Consider the following 17,877-nt stretch of genomic DNA (forward strand, 5'->3'; position numbering starts at 1 on the left):
CTATTTTTTACCAGCGCTTCATCTCAACTCACATGTGAACGGGGGCATGACAGTCAAGGTTCAGGCTCATGGACCACCGAAATTGGACGTCATTCAACGAGCATCAAACACCCTGGGCAGCATACCCACCTGAGAGGGAGCCTAGACGAGGAGGGCTAGAGCGTAATCTCAATCTTGTACAATTGGCCAGGGTGAAATTCTTCGAAAGCTTCCATGCGACGTTCTATACCAGGATTTGCTGTGGAACCCCAACAAAGAACCAGCCTTTCTCCAGCTTCACCTGTTTCACACTGCTTGGCTGACGAGGCCGTCTAAGCCGTTCTGCCAGCCAAGATGGGTGTCGACCACTGCATCTTCCAATAATTGCCTGTTTTGTCAAAATGAATAACGCTACGAAGGTGATGGCTGCCACGGAGAAGATAAAATCAAACGGCTCGGTAACCGGACTCGTTGGAATGAATCAGTACAGACTTTACTTACTGGCTGGTCTGGACTTGATTTTCGCTGTAGATTTTTGACGTCGACGGGTTTCGTTTTCCTGAGTTGCTCTCCTTGGAGAACTAACCTAGAGTTTTGGTGCGCCTCCACGGCGGAAGCCGGTTCCTAAGATTTACACTGGCGGTTGATAGCGCTGGGCCAAAGTACACGCCGGCTCATGATACTCGTGGCCTTTGGACGCATCAATTGGATACCCAGTACCGGTAACAGTCAGTTTTGAGTTGACTGCATCGAACATCACATCTTGGGGCTGCTGGCTGTGCTACATTGGCAGCCTGCTAGGCAGCCCAGCTGATCTCTCGATATCCAATAGAAGGTTGATAATGCGCCGTAGGAAGCAAGGAATCGTCATAATGGGCATTTACAAAGTGCCCCCGTTATTGCTTTTTTGGGGTCGGCCGGCATTCAAAAGTCCAATGGGCGTGTCGTACAAGCAGATGATTGAGAGTGTCGTATTGGTAGAGACTAGGCTGGGCAGTGAGAGTAAACTGCTGTGCTGTACGAACTAATTGATGCACATTTGCATCTGCAGCATCGGTGAGGACAAACACAATACCTACCCAGTAGAGACTGAAAATGTGGCCGAGCACATTGCATTTGTGCTACTGCATGCACAGGGTTCAGGATGGGTATCAAGAGACAGCATGTAATTAATTGTGAGTTGCAATATTAATTAATTATTGAATGAAATGGTGGATTTTACTGAATTACTGGGCGCTTTGTTGTGCGACAGGGGCCGATTACTGATGACTTGGCTTGATTGCTGTAAAGGGACTCCATGTCTTGTTATTCTATGCCATCGACCGTTTGCTTGTTTCAATTTCCGTATTTCTATTTTTTGTCACTGTCCGTTTTAGCAAGAGGCTTGCCAATGAAAAGGAGACAATATAGGAGGTGTATCGTATTCTCTTACACCGCACCAGAATAGCTGGAGAGAAAACCCAAGGCTCGGCTGTCAATTAGTCGACTGCCCGCTTGCTTCAGGTGTCCGGCGGGCTCTGGTACCTAGGGCCAAAGTACCTCGACTGACGTATCTACCTCGTACGAGAGAGCCTTAGCTCCATCCTGACCTCCATTTCACATTTCAGCGTGGCATGGCCCACGGCACGGCATGGGTATAGGGGGTGTGTCCTGGAGCGGGTCCTCATCATCTCCTGGAGGGCTGAGGGCGTGCATGCACACCCCCTAATTCTCTTCTCTGGCCCCCCCTGTCTCTGTCTCCAAGTGGTGCCCTGTGTCTTGCGCCCTGGCTGCCCTGGCTGGGCTGCTTCACCTCAGATTACCTTTTGGCTAGGAGCTTGAGCTGGGCTGGAGGCACAAACCAAACACCAGACTGCCCTGGCCAGGAATATTAAAAGGGCAGCGACCTCCCTCTTCCCCACGACCGATCATTCACATCATCAACTCAATAAGAATCTATTCAGGCATTCACTCTTGGCCTCTACTAGCTCACTTACATCAACTCAACTTACAAACACTCGAGCACTTACACAACAACTACCACTACTACTTACTACTACTACTGCTACTACTTGATCGATACACTCGGATCAACTCAACCACCAAACAACATCTACATCTGGAACTGAGCCATCTACACTCGGTTCTCAAAATACAACAACTACTATTCGAAGCTATATCTTCAAACTACCATCAACATGCCTGCTCAACGACCTTCGCAGCTTCCTCCCTGCCCTGGCCCCCCTCCCAACCGACCTCTGCCTGCTCTTCCCAAGCGAGGTTAAAGCATATCGACAGTATCGACAGTTAAACCAGCATCTGTCTTGGGTTTCAGCCTCTTCTCCGGGATCACGCAACCACCAATACATGACACCAACAGGCAGGCTCTTGGCTTCAGCTTTTGTCGTCGTCGGTTACACAATGGCAAAGGACAAGGTTCGCCCGGCTCTTGCGACCTCCCGCGCCGCATATGCACATGCGAACTACGACTGAACCCCTATATGCACATAATCTATCATAATCACTCTGGGTTTTGGTATGCAAGCCGCCTGCATGCAAAACACTACCGCTTTTCGACTTACTCATCCGTCAAATCAGACAACCTGCTTTTACCGGATCTTCCTGGCCACTTTTGCCCAGGCATTTCGCGACCCGGTCAATTCACCAACTTCGTCCCTTATGGCTGGACCGACCGGACTCTTCAACTTCACTTCTTTGCGTGCGCCCTTCACTAAGCGCATTATCGTTACAATACCCTATATCACACTATCTAATAACCCTTTTACCCTTTCTCTACTTCGTTCATCACTATTTGGGAGGAATTTGTTCCACGGTCTTTCAAGGGAACTGTATCAATAGACAGGCATTATCACGGCGTCTCACAACATACACCGCATTGTTCCACTATCTTTGGCATTGCGCGCATGTGGGCTTATTGTTTTTATGATGAACACGTTGGTTGGGAACATAGATATCATTTGGGATGGGGGTTGGCTATTTACACCCGATTATCCTCTGGAGCAAATGGGATTACCTTATGTTTATGTCCACTGATCACTCAGTGTTGACGGAAATGGAACGAGATACCAGGATACTTTTTACGCGAACTCAATCAAACTTGAAATTGCCACTAAACAAACAAGATTCAAAAGAGTGACCTTTGTCTCGCAACGATAACTTAGTATGGCTTCCCTTCTTTTTTTTCTTGCTTCCCGTGTCTCTCCTTTTGCGAATCTCCAGACCCGAGAATTGCTTGGCGGATGGACCACTCCAGGGCCTGATGCCTTAAAAAGCGAAATGTCAATTGCGTTTCTCAAATTACCATGTCCCCCTGTCTCGATAGCGCCTCGTGATCTTTAGTATCCTTGTCCAGTAGCTCCCTTGCATCGTACAATCTTTGTCATTGTTCATTAACTTATGCCTGAGCTGGGTTTGGTTCATGGGCATTGCCAGGCACAGGCACAGAAACAGCAGTTCGCTTCCCGACATAGCAATTCTCACCCTTTGATGCCTACGCCGCGCTTCTGCAGCGTCGATCCGAACAGCTGACGCTCGCCTCAACAACAACTGAAACTTACAGGGCCCCTTTACCAGGGGAACCTGACTGCTTGCGCAATACATTACTGCGGCTGCCCTGAAATGTCTAATGATAGTAGTGATAATTGCCATGTACTATCATGTCTTACCCGTCTTCAACTGCGGCCGGACTTGCCGTGGCTTACAAGGTAAGAAACCCGGCGCTGATCGCCTCCTATTCCCCAAGTTGGAGATGTCACCGGGGTGAGGGGTAGACAAAGACAAGATTCATCAAATCGTCATCTTTTAGAGAGAAAAACTCGCTCGCTTCGCTTAGTAGTTCCCCTCGAAGTGTGATCTGATCTCCCCCTAAAAGAGCGACCTAACGTTAGTACAAGGTACGGCACACTGTAACTCTTGGTGCGGAATGGCATCGGAATTAGATCCAATGACAATCCAGAAACATTAGTGTTTTTCTTTGTCTTTTATGTCCGGCCCTGAGCCGGCGCGACGCCAGTGGGAGCCTCTCAGCCTTCACAACCGCAATTGGTTTGTTGGCCGACCCTATTCAAGTTGGTTGTCATCGATTCCTAAGCAAAGAGTGAGACGGGCTGATAGTTGGGTTCCAAGTCCAAGGTCGAGAGCTAGCCAACATGTTGGGATGATTCATGATTGGTACCAGCTGAAGGTGAAGAAATCCAAGTTCATGGTATTGGAGTCTTTGGCTTGTAGTAGTTTGCTTGCTTCAATTGTTTGGCTCTGCCACTCTCACAGTGAGAATCATTAAAAAAGACGACCGTGCACATCGAAAATGATGAAACAGGCGGTCACGCCCATCAAAGCTATGAGGCTGCTTGTCTTTGACATATTTGGATCGTCTAATCGCCATGTGGCGAACATGGCCAAATCTTTTGCTCCATCACCTCGTCATGTTCCTGTGCCTGTCTCAGAAGATTGACGATCGCTGTCAATGTCCGTTCTGTTACCGCTTCAGGGGTACGGGTGAAGATTACCGACAAAGCCCTGATGTCCGTCGAAATAAGGAGTTGGACGAAGATCACTCGTTACCATCGGCCCAATTACGCAATGGATGAATGGCACAAGCTAGCTGTAGTGAGCAGTGATTAGTGGTGCCTCAATACCTATAGTTTAGGCTTTGTGGCATCGTACCCTTCCGCTCTGCTCTGGCGGTTGGTGTAAGTTTGTTGGTGAGACGTTCCGATCGATGTGGCTCATATCGACCACTAGTATTTGAGAGCAGTTGTTGAAACACCAACGTACATACCGTGATCATTCAGCTCTCGTTCATCTTATCTGTCTCCGAAACTCTGGGTTCTTGTTGGGCATTGGTTCAGCCAACAGCGAAACAACGCTGTGAGGGTTGGTATGCAGATCAGACCTAGTTGTCAAAGTATGTATCCCGGATAGGAATATGATATTTCTCCAAAGTGGGTATAAATGGCTTCAGGGACTCAGAACGAGAGAGTCAGTCATTTTGACCAGCCAAAGCCGTTTCCATGACATGAAAAGCCAATGGCAATGATATGCCAGATCAAGATAGTCTTCGGGCTCGAACCTGGCCGACAGGACGGGAGGCTGTATCATGTTAAAGCCCGACCCGATGGTGTGAAGGCTAGACAAAAAACAATACAAATAGCCGGATTGAACTACTGAGAGAATTTAGAGTTCTGTCGTATTAAACTTAACCTTCACGATGCAGTATTTTGTCACTTACAGATGAATTATGGAGTAGAGGGTTCCCGCTATGATACTGGGCGCCAAAATCAATCACGTGGCTACGCGCTGTCACTCATAGCGGGCGGGGCACTCTGCTAGGCGCTGCCAGGCTAGTCGAATAGAGACAAGAACAACCACAAGGCTGGCGTTTGTGAAGCCTTCAAGAGTTCCCCGACCTCGAGGATCAACTAAGTTTTACTTGGTGATATTGGCGTATCGCCACGAGATCTATCACAAAACTTTATACCATCTCTCCGCCTCAGACTACCGCGCGCTTCCGTTACTGCGGACTGAATCCGCAATCATACACCTTTGCTTTCGGAGCACATGACGTCCGTGGTATAACTACAGACAACCTGGGATAGCTTCACAGCCTGATCGTCGGACCCTGGCCCAGCCCATGTTAGACCTTCACGTATGGGGCTCCGCCTTTGGCCTCCCGTCCATTGACCCCGAGTGCCTTGCTATCATCACATACCTGCATAGCAGCCTCCCTGTATCAGCCTGGCGCCTGATTCCAAGCAACGATCCTTCCATCAGCCCGTGTAGTATGGCTTACCATTGCCGTTGCCTTGACTGAACCCTGTCTTGCTGACCGTTGTAACCAGATACACTACCAGCATTGTATGATGAGGGCGTATGGGTATCAGGCTTCGGTCCTATTGTCGAGTACTTGACTGACAAGTCCATCGGTGACAATCTGGATGCTGGCCTGACCGACATTCAGCAGGCTGACCGTATTGCATATGCTGCCTTCTTGTCTGCGCACGCTGCTCCATTGCTGGATCTTTCACTCTATGTCTCCGCTGCCAACTGGTCAGCCACAACTCGGCCCGCCTTCAGCACTCTATTATCCTTCCCATTGACATGGACAGTTCCGCCACTGCTCCGTGCCGAGGCTGTTAAACGTGTTGAGCACCTGGGCTTTGCTGATATGGATACCGACTTTGACCCTAATGGCGGCCTTCACCTATCCTCCGGAAGAGATGCTTTACCAGAGACATTCCGAAGGCACATTCCTGTGAGGACAAAGAAGACGATTCATGAAGAAATGACCCCTGAACAAGCAGTTCTTATAAGGTTGTATGGAATCACAGAAGACTGTCTCACTGTGTTAGATGATTTCCTTGAGGGAGGGCCCGAGGAGAAGATGCATGGTTTCTTCAACGGTACAGAAATCTCATCTTTGGACTGCTTAGCCTTTGGCTATCTCGCCTTGATGCGTGATGCTCCCGTACCAAGATCTTTCTTAAAAGATTGGCTCATGAAGAAGACACCTCGGTTGTCCACGTTTGTTGACGGTATGAAGACAAGATGTCTGGACAAGTCCAAACCCTTGCCGTTGGTTGAGCCTGGTAATAACACCGTATTACGCATTGGAAGCCGAACTCTTGACAGCATCCTTCACAACGTTCCTGGTCTGGGTGATGAGTATGCGACCGAAGTGCGAAGACGTGCTGAAGGAGGTATCACTGGCATTGATGCCAGATCCCTCATGTTGGCATTGAGTCTCCTTGCCACAGGTGCAGCTCTTGGCTATGGCTACCACACATACAAGGCACTACAGCCATTTGGATCACGGATACAAGTGTGGTATTCACACAAAAACTATTCGAAACTCAGCGAGTTTGGTGCGCTGGGCTCCATGTTGGGCAGTGTATTAGGAGGATCAGTGGAAGCACCTAGACCATCTCATCCGTCAAACCAGGCTCGGTTTGTCGAGACCGATACAGACGTGGACTAGGAATGATGATAACAATGTAAAATTATTGTACATTTATGTAATAGACAAACCACTTCCAAATACCCTCTGTCAGAGGGATAACCCCAAAGGATGTTCCCTTCCCGTGATCTAGATGTTGCGAGCTATTTATCATAAATTTCCCCAAGGCTTATCAGACCCATTGCCACTTAGTGACTTCACATCTCTTTGTGCCATGATTTATATCTGTCTGATCTCTTTGCCAACCATCTCAGGTCGCTCAATTTCCCACTCATCTCGCAAGACGGCGAAAGTGAGATCTGTCACCAGCAGACTCTGACCCAAACTCCACACAAGAGTGATGGCATAGAAGAAATTGGCATTGCCGCTTCCTGCATAGATCCAGAGGTGGTAAAAAGCTGGCCCAAGGAATGTCGCGTACAGCAGCGTAGAGGTGGTAACAAAAGCGTACCGCATAAGGGGGAAAACATGTCGGAACAGTGGGACCACAGACAAGAAGAGGCTGGCATCTGCAAGCGAAGGATAAGGCTTGAAGATTGAGAAAATGCCCAGTAGGATGGTCAAGACAGCCAAGGGCTGGGGGCGGAGACGGATAGAGAGGGCTGCAGGATAGGCTGCAAGATGCAGCCAGAACACGCCAAGGAAGAAAGCCCTAAACGAGTCAAACATCTCAATGAAGAAATACCACCACAGTCCCACGTTAGGTGTGAGATCCGATAAGGTCAATTGGATGCCATATGTGCGAGCCAGGAACTCCCAGGAGTTGTTGGCAAGCAAAAAAGACATGCCCAATAACGAAACCACGCACCCCAGCACAACAGCTACGTTAGTAGCTGCAAACTTAGTGATGCAAGCAATCCGACGCTTCTCAACTTGGCAATCATAGGCAAGGAGGACAAGCGGAGGGAGGAGCAGGATAGGATACATAGACAAATAAGATGCGAAAGAGATTGCGACCATGGCGTTGAAAGGAGATCCTTGGATAGCTTTGGCGATGGCAAGAAGAATGGCGCAGTTGGTGAAGACGCCTGTTGATCGTCCTATACATGTCGCGATGGTGTATGGGTTGAACAAGAAGCTGGCGCCTATTAGTTCTGATACACGAAGTTCTGAGTCAAGATATCCCTTACCCAGCAGCAATTGCAGCACTACCAAACTTATTGGCACGGCGCGGCGATGTAAATAGCTTCGAGTTGCCCGCAACACCCGATTCGGCAATTTTATACAGAGCGTCGGCGCTGAGGAGGTCGACGGCGATGTAGAGTAGGTGTGTGAAGATGGGCCAGCTCTTTACGTTGGGGAGTAGCGAGAACAAGGGCAACAGAAGAGGAGCCTGGTGGAAGACACCACCATCGTATGGCGAGACATTGTTCGTATATAGGAATAGACCTTCTTGTACTTGGGGGTTTGTAAGTACCTAAGCTACATTCGATGCTCGTTATGCGACGACCGGTTGAGACTTACATCGCTTGAAGCTTGTGACGGGGGTGGATATCTCGACGCGACCTGTTAGGAGATCGGGCAGGCCAGGGAAAGCAAGGAATAAGATAAGTCGGAGCAGGGCAGCGCCGGCGAACACGCTGGCTTTGCCTCGCAATGTCATTGTGTCTGACATTGCATCCCCTCCAGCAAATATTGTTGGTATAAACAGCTCTGGAGGAGGTTCGCGATACAGTTGAATTGGAGGCCACTTGGCTGGTTGAGCTCCCGTCCTTGCTTGGCGGCCCCTCCACCTTCGGGATGTACCTGCGACGGGAGAGGGGCCGCTGGAAGAGCCGCTGGAGCTTTTCGCCAGAGCTCGATAACAGCTCCACTATATTCGCTGGATTGGCGATGCCAGGCGCTGCAAATGCGCTTAAGGGTGCTGAACATTGCCCCCGGGCGGTGAGCGGCCCATCACCCAATGAAAAGTCTCCATTTGTGGTCTAGTCCATACTAGCGCCAGATCAAGGCGGTACAACCTGGCATAAAATTTCATGTTGGAAAAAAAAGTTGAAAGATTGTTAGGAAAAAGTGCCCCGCTGGTTTCGCAGAGAGATACAATCAACCACCAACACTATCACATCTCCAATTAACAATGCCTCGGATAAAGAAGAAGGGAAAGGCCGGCGCGGCCAAGAACTACGTTACTCGAAACCAGGCGATTCGAAAACTTCAGATCAGCCTTCCCGACTTCCGAAAGCTGTGCATTTGGAAGGGAATCTATCCTCGCGAGCCCCGAAGCAGAAAGAAGGTTTCCAAGTCTTCCACCAGCTCGACTACCTTCTACTACACCAAGGACATCCAGTATCTGCTCCACGAGCCGCTGCTTCAGAAGTTCCGCGATCAGAAGGTTCTTGAGAAGAAGATCTCTCGTGCGCTCGGTCGAGGCGATGTCACCGACGCCGCTCGCCTAGAGGGCAATGCTTCGCGACCTGAGAAGACAGGAAAGCCTCGCTATACTCTTGACCATGTCATTCGCGAGCGCTATCCCACATTTATTGATGCGATCCGAGATCTTGATGACTGCTTGTCAATGCTCTTTTTGTTCGCCAACTTGCCTTCCACCTCCTCGGTTCCCGCTAAGATGATTGCCCGTTGCGAGCGCCTGTGCCTCGAGTTCCAGCACTACCTCATTGTGTCGCAGAGCGTTACCAAGTCGTTCCTCTCCATCAAGGGTATCTACTATCAGGCAAACATCCAGGGCGAGGAGGTCCTCTGGCTGGTTCCTTACAAGTTCAACCAGCGCGTCGTTGGCGATGTCGACTTCCGTATCATGGGCACCTTTGTTGAGTTCTATATGACCCTCCTCGGCTTCGTCAACTTCCGACTGTACACCTCTCTTGGCCTCAAGTACCCTCCCAAGTTCGACCAGGCTAAGGATGAGGCTGGTGCTGAGCTCGGCGCTTTCACCCTCGAGGGCAAGACCTTGGTTGGTGCCGACGAGAAGGAACAGAAGACATTGGAGGCTGCTGAGCACAAGCCCGACCCCAAGGTTCAGGCTGCTGTCAACAAGGTTATCAAGAAAATCAAGGGCAACGATGACGATGAGTCGACAACAACGTCCGAGAACCAGGTTGAGGGCGAGGACCAGGAGGCCGGTGTAATTGATAAGTTTGAGCCTGCAGTCTCTGGTGGCGATATTCTGCCCCAGCCTTCTAACACTGGAAACAACCCCAACAGCCTCTTCTCCAACCTCACCATCTACCTGTCCCGCGAAACCCCACGACAACCCCTCGAATTCCTTCTCAAGTCTTTTGGCTGCAGGCGTGTTGGCTGGGACGCCGTTCTCGGCGATGGCGCTTTCACCACCAACGAGCTTGACCCTAATATCACTCACCAGATCGTTGATCGACCTCCTATCCAGGCCTCTGCTGAGGATGAGGCTGATGGCGACGACAACCAGACATCACAGAAGCTTGCTGCCAACCGACGAGTTCCAGGACGAACATACATTCAGCCTCAATGGGTTTGGGACAGCGTCAACGACGGCGAGCTGAAGGAGCCTCATCTGTATGCTCCTGGAGCTGATCTTCCTCCCCATCTGAGCCCCTTCGTGAGGAACGTCCAGGGTGCATATGATCCCACTGTTCCTCTGGAGGAGCAAGAGCCTGAGGCTGAAGCCATTGAGGCTCAGAGCGATGGCGAGGATGAGGTTGATGATACTGCTGAGGGTATGGATGTGGCTGATTCTGATGAGGGAGAGGGAGAGGGCGGCGAGGACGACGAGTTTGGCGGCTTCTCTGCAGACGAGCAAGAAGAGGACGAGGAAGAAGATGATGCCGAGCAACGGCAAGACGAGCTTGAGGCTGAGCTCACTGGTGGTGCTGTTAAGCCCAAGACAACGAACGCCAAGGCCAAGGCTAAGGAGGACGCTCGCAAGGCCCTCTCCAAGAAGGCTCGCGAGGAGGCTGAGGATCTGGAGCGTGCGAAGGGTATGCTCAGCAAGAAGAAGAGAAAGCTGTATGAGCAGATGGTGTACACAAACAACAAGAAGAGTGCTGAGGACCAGAAGCTACGGGCCAAGAGGAGAAAGTTCGAAAAGGAAAAGGCCACCAAGGGCAAGGCCAAGGCTTAGGCGTAATGTTAAGGCACTGTTTTATACCATTCCTATAGATTTTAAGCTGTACGCGATTAAAAGCATTTATTGAGTTGGTTGTACGCAAATCTGTGTTGAGAAAATGCTGTGTCGGTGAATGTTGTCTCAGGTGGATAACCTGGCTTTTACTTTGCGACGCACCTCTGAAAAACTTGAACTTCTCAACTCACCACAAATACTGGCTCAACCATCTTGGCAGAATACTACACACGGATAATGTGATTCCTGGAGATTAATCTACATCTGAGTAATTATATTTACACATCATTGTTACCCGTCTTTCCGCCAAGATGGAAGCAAGCGCTACCACCTGGGAGTTAGACAGCGATGAGATCGCATCTATCGCCTCTGAGGACTTGCACGAACATAGACCGAATCGCTGGGCGGGCGCTAAATCGACATGGCGCACTCTGACGGAAGAGGACAGACTGCTCTGGCAATCAATGAAGCAGATTAAAGATCAGGATCTCGCGGTGCATTTATACAATGCTTTTGCGCTAAAGCGACGAGGCCGAAATCCAGAGACAGCACAGGATTTAGTCGTCAGAACAGTGAGTCGATATCATCTTTTATACCAGAAGTGGAATGCACTGACGATGGAACTTAGGAATCTGGTGAAGAAGGTGTTTGGGCACCGGCCAAGGCATGGACTGCATGGCCGCTCAAACATAAACATGTGCCCAAAGAGTGCTTCACCAACGAACAGCACGACGAAGATGACCATTTTACATTTCGCAGAGAGGAAGAGATACTCCCCAGTACTGAGCTTGAAGAAGAAATATCTGCCACTATCTTGAGAACTGCCAAGCGTCGGTTCCGCAGGAGGAAGAGCAAGATGGCCAAACCGTCCATCGAAGAAGATTCCACGCCTCTATATAATGAGAGTGGCAACAGCACACCTGATCCTTTGTCACGCGAATCTTCTGCCAAGCTTGAGACTGATGAAGGCAAAGAAGAAGATGAAGACGAAAAGATGGCTGTCGATGAACAAGATGGTCGGCGTACACGACGTAATCCCAAAACTTATGAACCAGTCGAGTCTACCAACGACGAGGTATCCTATGCCCTTTTACGTCCACCAACACGACACATTTTATCACAGCTGGACAATACACTAAAAATACTTCACAATTCACGTATTACAGGCATGAATTATCTCTCTGATTCTTCAACTGAAGAGGAGTCAGATAACCAGAGCCAAAGTGGACAGAAGAGATCTCGTGGTCGTCCGCGAAAAATTCTACATGAGGTTGATACATCTGCATCTACCTCACCAGCGGGAGCTGGTAAAACCAGCAGACGAGGTCGCCCCCGAAAAGTCCATATCCCTCATGCTGGAGAATCACATGAAGAGATGCTTCAACGTGTTGCTCGTGAATCTCATCGAAAGATCCCCTCGACGCTTGAAGACAGAGACGCAGCTTTTGAGGAGTGGATCCGCAAAGGTGACGAGATCATTGAGCGAGAGCGATCACGATCTCTATCGTTGAAACGAGCAACTTCTCAAGGGGCAGAGACGGAGGAGGAATCAGTACCAGGAACAAACGCTGAACGTAAGCTCTTAAGATGGGGCTTGCGTGATTGGAGCGATGTGCTGGGCGCAGCTGCTATAGCAGGTTTCTCAGGCGATGTCATTGCGAGAGCGACACGAAGATGCGCTGATTTGTTTGGTGAAGGAATGGTAGTGAGGACGCTGAAGGAAGTGCCTGCCACTAATGATAAAGGCACCACTTCCGTCGAGTATCGTCCTGAGCCTATCCAGCTATCCTACTCGGATGAAGAAGCCAATGACGAAAGCGATGATGCCGCAGATCTCATACAGCGTCGTATCGCATCCCGTCAAGCCTCTCTCGCATACTCAAGTCGCAGCCCAGACTCCGTTAGAAGCCCCAGCCGTCACTCAACACGCTCTCCAGGACCATCATCAGCCGCCCGGTCTCCAAGCTCCCGCTCCAACTCTGCAGGTGGAATGTTATTTTGTCCAATTCCCTCATGCGACCGCGCTGCACAGGGTTTCGCACGCAAAGCAAACCTTCGACGGCATATGGAGCTTATACACCAGGGACAGACGGAAGAACTTGACAGTGACGAGGAGGTTGCAGGTGGCGTACATGTGGATGGCTTCCTCAAGCCTATTGTGCCGGGAAGGGGCTGGAGAGGCGAGGACACTATTCAGAGGAAGAGGAAGAGATTCTACGGTGATAAACCTGGGATGAGCCGTGAGACGAGTTATGCCGAAGAGGATCTGTCCTCATGAAACAGGTGTAATTCAGAGTGCCACTATTGTTGAACGACCTTCTGGCCTAGTAATGAGGGAAAAGGTTTGGTTGATTCATACATTGCTCACGGCATGCATGGTACAATGCGAATATCTAGTACAAAAGAATAAATAATTTCATATCTGATGGTCCTCTCTTTTCCCTTCTCTAGCTGTACGTGCCCCCCAGATGAAGAAGATAAATAGGTAACAAAAGATTACATGCAGGTAGAAGAAACAGCAAAAGAGAAACTCCGGTACAGGGAATCGAACCCTGGGCTCCGCGGAACTGATCTCTCAGGTTATGAGAGCGCGAAATGTTAGCCACTACACCATACCGGACGGTGACTTGTTGAGAAGAGTCATTGCAATTTGATGCCAACAACGCAGAGGCACTCATACCAGTAAAGCTCGACGTTTGTTTAGCTGAGACCGAAGTAGTTCAGAGATAATGCAGACGGGAGGTGCAGACGAGAGAGACCATAAGAATGTGAATAGCATTCATTACTTTAATTGTCTAAAAGTCAAAGGGTATCAAGTACTCAAATAACCCTACAACGAAAACCCAGACAACAGTGCTGGGAATCGAACAATGAAGAAAACCATCCATAGCGATGCTTCCTTACAACACCCTAAACTCCCAGATCCAAAAGGCCCTACGAACAAAGGAACAGTGACAGACAGTATATAAGAGGTTTAGTTGAGCCTTGGACTCTTTCTCCTAGACAGGCTCTCCTCAAGCGCGGTTGGAAGCATATTCTCGCCGCCCTCAGAGATGATGGGATCCCTGACTCCAACCTTCTTGGCGCTGCGAGTCACACGCGTGCTGCGCTTAAACAGTGGCAAAGTGCGCTCAGGGGGCATGGATATAATGCTGGCGCGAGGATCGAAGCCGATGGATCCAGTTGTGTGATTTGGTACATTGGGGTTCACTTCACGAAGGCTTCCGGCCAGACCTATGTGCTCAGGGGCACTAGCATTGGACATGCGAGAGGGCGGAGGTCGGACTGGGGATGTCATCATTTTCTGAGGGCAGTCAAGGTCGGCAAAGACCATGGTACCATCCCTGTCAGATGCGTCACGATCCTTGGTTGGTGTAGAAACCTCGTCGATGCGTGAAATGATGAGATCGTGATCTTCAGTGCGAGGAAGGTCAGTGGGGTAATGATATTGGACCTTGGCTGGTGTTTCACCAGTTGGCTGGTATTCTTGGAGGGCCGCGCGAGTGATGTCTTCGCGCAAGTTAGCCAGAGGTTGGCAGAGCTGATCATTGAGTGGCTCTAGGCCATCTTGAAAATCACCAAGATCGAGCTCCATCTCCTCGCCCAAGTTCTTGACGCGGTCAAATGTAGACTTGAAGTGCGATGAAATGTTTCCGAAAGACTCCTCAACAGTATTGGACAACGATTGAACGGACACGCTATGAGACTCATGGTGATGGCCGTTCTCAGTCTTTGCACGGCTGACAAAGTCGTCTAGGGCTTCCATTTGAACATCGAGATCCTTGATTTGCTCGTCGACAACACGAACAGTCTCGGCATGAACAGACTTGGCAGTAGCTTGGATGGAGCTGCTGTGGTCATTGGCGGCTGTCCAGTCATCCTTCAACTTCGTCTTGAGCTGCTCACGAGACTTCTTGACTTCGTCCAGTAGCTCACCCTCCTTGACATCCCACGTTGACATACCCTCGCCATATGTATCGACGGCCTGCTCCAAGTTGGTGCTGGTGGCCGTGATGCTCTTCTGAATCTGGGAAGCTCTGTCGTGAAGCCGTGACTCCTGAGCGTCGGCATGGGTGTTGATAAGAGCTGTTATTTGAGTCATGAGCTTCTGACGTTCATCAACGGCTTGGCGACGCTCCTCCACCAGGGCATCTTGAATTCGCGAGGAGATTGTAGCGTTTTGTAGCACAATCGTGTTTGTTGCTGCTTGGAGCTGTCGCTTGAGGTTGTCGCACTCAGCTCGCTGAGCAGTGATGTGCTTAACAAGATCCTCGAAGGTGGACTTGAAGTCTTTTCCAATAGCACTGTAAGAGTTGTGAAGCTGTAACCTGTCAGAATATGGTCTCTAAAGCTGTAACACAGAAGCTTACCTGTCCGTGGAACGCAGTCATCTCATTCAACATATCTGCCGCTATCCTCTCGGCAGAATGAGAGATAGACTGCAGGCTCTCGCCCATTCGCTCCTTGACCGTGTCACGAACAACCTTGATCTCCTCCAAAACCTCGTCCATATCCTCCTTCGACTTTTGCTTCGACTGGAGTAAGTCTTTCTTCGACTGAGTGAATGTGCTCAAGTGCTCATCGAGGAAAGTTTGTGTAGTCGATAGCTTACGCAGCTCCTCATCTACAAAGTTCTCCATGCGCTGTCCGACACTTGCAATATGTTCTTGCTGCTCCTCCTGGAACTCATTGATTCGACGCTCGACCATGGAGGTAACATCAGCAACCTGATCTTGAGATGTTGTCCATGTGTTTCGGTTGATCGACTGAAGATCCGACTTTCGCTTGTTCTTGGCATGAAGACCACCAACATCACGGACTGTCTTATGCAGCTTGTTGATGAGCTCTCCACCAACCTCGGTAAGCTTCTGCTCCGTCTTCTGGTGTGCTTTTCTGATCTTGGTTTCCTCAGCAAGTGACTTCCGTGTTGCAGAAAGAACAATCTCGGTTTGGTCCAACACTTCCTTGGTATCGTCCAGCTGGGCTTTTGTGCCCTCGTGATCCTTCTTTAGTCCCATGAACGTAGACTGTAGGCTGAACAGCTCCTGGACCTTGTTGCGCAAGTTGTTTTCCAGGGTCTCAAGCTTGGCAGCCTGTTCCTCGTTGACGATGCGGCGAGATTCGCTCTGAGCCGTCATCTCTTCGTAGGCTTCGTTTGAGAGATAGACACCGTTGCGTTGGCGAGTAGCGATAAGCTCACTCTTGAGCTTCTCGATTTCCATAGTGAAGTCCCTGAGCAGTGTCTTCTTCTCAACCATAGGGTTGAGCTGGGGCTTGTTCTTGATGTTCTTGGCCCTGAAGGCATAGTCGAGTGTTGATATGGTCTCTTCCAGGTTACTCTTGGCGGGAGAAATGGTTGCAATAATGCAAGTCTTTGTTCTACCACCAAGTGAGTCCTGTAACAAACGAGTCAACTTGGACTCTCGGTAGGGAATATGAGAGCTGCGGTCCACAAGCGCGTTGATGACTCGACCGAGAGTCAAGAGTGACTTGTTGATGAGGCCAGCCTCCGCAGCACGCTTGTTCTCAGCTCCTGATCGCTGAATGTTCTCACTTCCAGCCAAATCGACGAGGTTCAGCTTTCCAGCACTAACAAGAGCATCCACGCCGTGCTCGTTCGGCTTTCGGACATATGTGGTAATGGTGAAGACCGTGTGACTGCGAGAACTTAGATCATTGCACTTTGTAGCAGCAACCTGGCGTTTCAAACTGCCGTCCTGGAGCACTTTGACACCCTCGGTAGCGCTCTTGATGTGCTTCTCCTCCATGCCCTGAACAATGGTGCTGAGATGGCCTCGTCGTGAAGTGTCGTCGAAAATCTTGAGCTTGTTGCCCTCGTCGGATGAAAGCAGATCGCGGAGTTCTTCATTGTAAAGTTCAATAAAGGAGCACTTGATGGTACTCTCGGCGTTCTCAAGCTCGAGCTTGTTGAACAGTGTCTGTAGGACTCGAGGAATGATACCAGCTTCGTCTGAGAGCATACCCAGGGTGTCGGTCATGTCACCAGACATGGTATATGTCTTTCCTGTACCTGTCTGTCCATAGGCAAAGATGGTGCAGTTATATCCGGAGAGCATCTAAAACAGTTAATAACTAGATCTGTGTCCCGCATGCTCTTTCAACCCACCTCATCCAGAATTGGCTTTACTGTATCATCAAAAACCATGTTTTGATCCGCCGCCTGGGAAAAGACGCGATCAAAATTATATGAGCGGTTGCTCAAGGCATTGGAGCCCATTGACAACTCGACAATCTTTCCCTTGACCGCATCTGCCGTAACAACGACGTTGCTGTTCTCGCGGACCTCACGCTCGTTGCGTCCGCGACATCGCACAACGACCTGGATATTTGTCTCCTCGGCGCTAGACTCGGCCTCAAAGTCACGCTCCTTGCGCTTAGTTCCGATGGTATTAACAGTGTTTACTGAAGCGATAGATCCAGTCGGTGATACGGCGCCGTTGCGCGTCGCGAGCGATGAGCCATATCGTGTCGGTGGTGCTCTTGACCCAGCTCTTACACTGGAGCGGCTGCTGTTGGCGGTGGCAGCGCGCACGCCTGGAGCCATGGCGATGCGGCTGTGCTCCCGATCGGAGCGGGTTGGGCGTGGAGGAGCCACGATGGGCAACTTTTTGTGGTTTCTATCGAGTTGACTCTGGTGTTGAAGGCTGTAGAAGAAGCCTCGAGGATGCTTCAGACGCTGCACATTCGCTTGATCGAGTATGAAACTAAAGGAGCAAAAATGTTTGAAACTTGTAGAACCTCGAATACGTTGACATTACAAGGAGGGGATGCCTGCATATAGTTTTGGTTATGATCGCGGCAGGGCTGTTTGACATAAAGTAAATAGTACAACTCTGTTGAACCATGTTTAGGTGGAACGGGCTAG

General features: G+C 50.0%; 8 protein-coding genes and 1 non-coding gene across 9 annotated transcripts; 5 read left to right on the forward strand and 4 right to left on the reverse strand.

Moving 5' to 3' along the window:
• Positions 1-2,156: 2,156 nt before the first annotated feature.
• On the forward strand, positions 2,157-2,451 carry FOXG_01016 (uncharacterized protein; the record flags this gene model as incomplete). Its single annotated transcript, XM_018377723.1, has 2 exons — positions 2,157-2,238; positions 2,339-2,451. 2 exons carry the CDS (start codon positions 2,157-2,159, stop codon positions 2,449-2,451), a joined length of 195 nt encoding a protein of 64 aa, XP_018233491.1.
• A 45-nt stretch (positions 2,452-2,496) lies between these two features.
• Positions 2,497-2,817, forward strand: FOXG_17997 (uncharacterized protein; the record flags this gene model as incomplete). The annotated part of the gene is made up of 1 exon (XM_018398027.1): positions 2,497-2,817. One exon carries the CDS (start codon positions 2,497-2,499, stop codon positions 2,815-2,817), a length of 321 nt encoding a protein of 106 aa, XP_018233492.1.
• Positions 2,818-3,229: 412 nt separating this feature from the next.
• FOXG_17998 (uncharacterized protein) lies at positions 3,230-3,730 on the reverse strand. The gene has a single exon (XM_018398028.1). It carries the CDS (start codon positions 3,625-3,627, stop codon positions 3,277-3,279), a length of 351 nt encoding a protein of 116 aa, XP_018233493.1. The 5' UTR covers positions 3,628-3,730; the 3' UTR covers positions 3,230-3,276.
• Positions 3,731-5,312: 1,582 nt separating this feature from the next.
• Positions 5,313-7,656, forward strand: FOXG_01017 (uncharacterized protein). The gene is made up of 2 exons (XM_018377724.1): positions 5,313-5,759; positions 5,820-7,656. Exons 1-2 carry the CDS (start codon positions 5,612-5,614, stop codon positions 6,953-6,955), a joined length of 1,284 nt encoding a protein of 427 aa, XP_018233494.1. The 5' UTR covers positions 5,313-5,611; the 3' UTR covers positions 6,956-7,656.
• Positions 5,358-8,714, reverse strand: FOXG_01018 (phosphatidylinositol glycan, class U). The gene is made up of 3 exons (XM_018377725.1): positions 8,399-8,714; positions 8,065-8,332; positions 5,358-8,012 (listed from the first exon to the last, which is right to left on the reverse strand). The coding sequence occupies exons 1-3, from the start codon at positions 8,547-8,549 to the stop codon at positions 7,154-7,156; spliced, it is 1,278 nt and encodes a 425-aa protein (XP_018233495.1). The 5' UTR covers positions 8,550-8,714; the 3' UTR covers positions 5,358-7,153.
• A 221-nt stretch (positions 8,715-8,935) lies between these two features.
• FOXG_01019 (uncharacterized protein) lies at positions 8,936-11,121 on the forward strand. Its single transcript, XM_018377726.1, has one exon. The coding sequence runs from the start codon at positions 9,012-9,014 to the stop codon at positions 10,989-10,991; it is 1,980 nt and encodes a 659-aa protein (XP_018233496.1). The 5' UTR covers positions 8,936-9,011; the 3' UTR covers positions 10,992-11,121.
• Positions 11,122-11,177: 56 nt separating this feature from the next.
• Positions 11,178-13,424, forward strand: FOXG_01020 (uncharacterized protein). Its single transcript, XM_018377727.1, has 2 exons — positions 11,178-11,563; positions 11,620-13,424. The coding sequence occupies exons 1-2, from the start codon at positions 11,303-11,305 to the stop codon at positions 13,267-13,269; spliced, it is 1,911 nt and encodes a 636-aa protein (XP_018233497.1). The 5' UTR covers positions 11,178-11,302; the 3' UTR covers positions 13,270-13,424.
• Positions 13,425-13,521: 97 nt separating this feature from the next.
• Positions 13,522-13,611, reverse strand: FOXG_17999. The gene has a single exon. It is a non-coding gene; the product is annotated as a tRNA-Glu (tRNA).
• Positions 13,612-13,740: 129 nt separating this feature from the next.
• Positions 13,741-17,836, reverse strand: FOXG_01021 (kinesin family member 11). Its single transcript, XM_018377728.1, has 3 exons — positions 17,119-17,836; positions 15,362-17,068; positions 13,741-15,312 (listed from the first exon to the last, which is right to left on the reverse strand). The coding sequence occupies exons 1-3, from the start codon at positions 17,554-17,556 to the stop codon at positions 13,966-13,968; spliced, it is 3,492 nt and encodes a 1,163-aa protein (XP_018233498.1). The 5' UTR covers positions 17,557-17,836; the 3' UTR covers positions 13,741-13,965.
• Positions 17,837-17,877: the final 41 nt, after the last annotated feature.

Source organism: Fusarium oxysporum, chromosome 1, assembly GCF_000149955.1.
Source record: "Fusarium oxysporum f. sp. lycopersici 4287 chromosome 1, whole genome shotgun sequence".
Taxonomy (NCBI): Eukaryota; Fungi; Ascomycota; class Sordariomycetes; order Hypocreales; family Nectriaceae; genus Fusarium; species Fusarium oxysporum.

Coding starts and splice junctions, on each gene's coding strand:
- FOXG_01019 (XM_018377726.1), top strand. CDS start 9,012: ATGCCTCGGATAAAGAAGAAGGGAAAGGCCGGCGCGGCCAAGAACTAC.
- FOXG_17998 (XM_018398028.1), bottom strand. CDS start 3,627: ATGGCAATTATCACTACTATCATTAGACATTTCAGGGCAGCCGCAGTA.
- FOXG_01020 (XM_018377727.1), top strand. CDS start 11,303: ATGGAAGCAAGCGCTACCACCTGGGAGTTAGACAGCGATGAGATCGCA. Junction 11,564..11,619: donor AGGATTTAGTCGTCAGAACA/GTGAGTCGATAT, acceptor GATGGAACTTAG/GAATCTGGTGAAGAAGGTGT.
- FOXG_01017 (XM_018377724.1), top strand. CDS start 5,612: ATGTTAGACCTTCACGTATGGGGCTCCGCCTTTGGCCTCCCGTCCATT. Junction 5,760..5,819: donor TCCTTCCATCAGCCCGTGTA/GTATGGCTTACC, acceptor CGTTGTAACCAG/ATACACTACCAGCATTGTAT.
- FOXG_01018 (XM_018377725.1), bottom strand. CDS start 8,549: ATGTCAGACACAATGACATTGCGAGGCAAAGCCAGCGTGTTCGCCGGC. Junction 8,333..8,398: donor CGTCACAAGCTTCAAGCGAT/GTAAGTCTCAAC, acceptor CAAACCCCCAAG/TACAAGAAGGTCTATTCCTA. Junction 8,013..8,064: donor AGTGCTGCAATTGCTGCTGG/GTAAGGGATATC, acceptor AATAGGCGCCAG/CTTCTTGTTCAACCCATACA.
- FOXG_01021 (XM_018377728.1), bottom strand. CDS start 17,556: ATGGCTCCAGGCGTGCGCGCTGCCACCGCCAACAGCAGCCGCTCCAGT. Junction 17,069..17,118: donor TAAAGCCAATTCTGGATGAG/GTGGGTTGAAAG, acceptor TAACTGTTTTAG/ATGCTCTCCGGATATAACTG. Junction 15,313..15,361: donor TGACTGCGTTCCACGGACAG/GTAAGCTTCTGT, acceptor GACAGGTTACAG/CTTCACAACTCTTACAGTGC.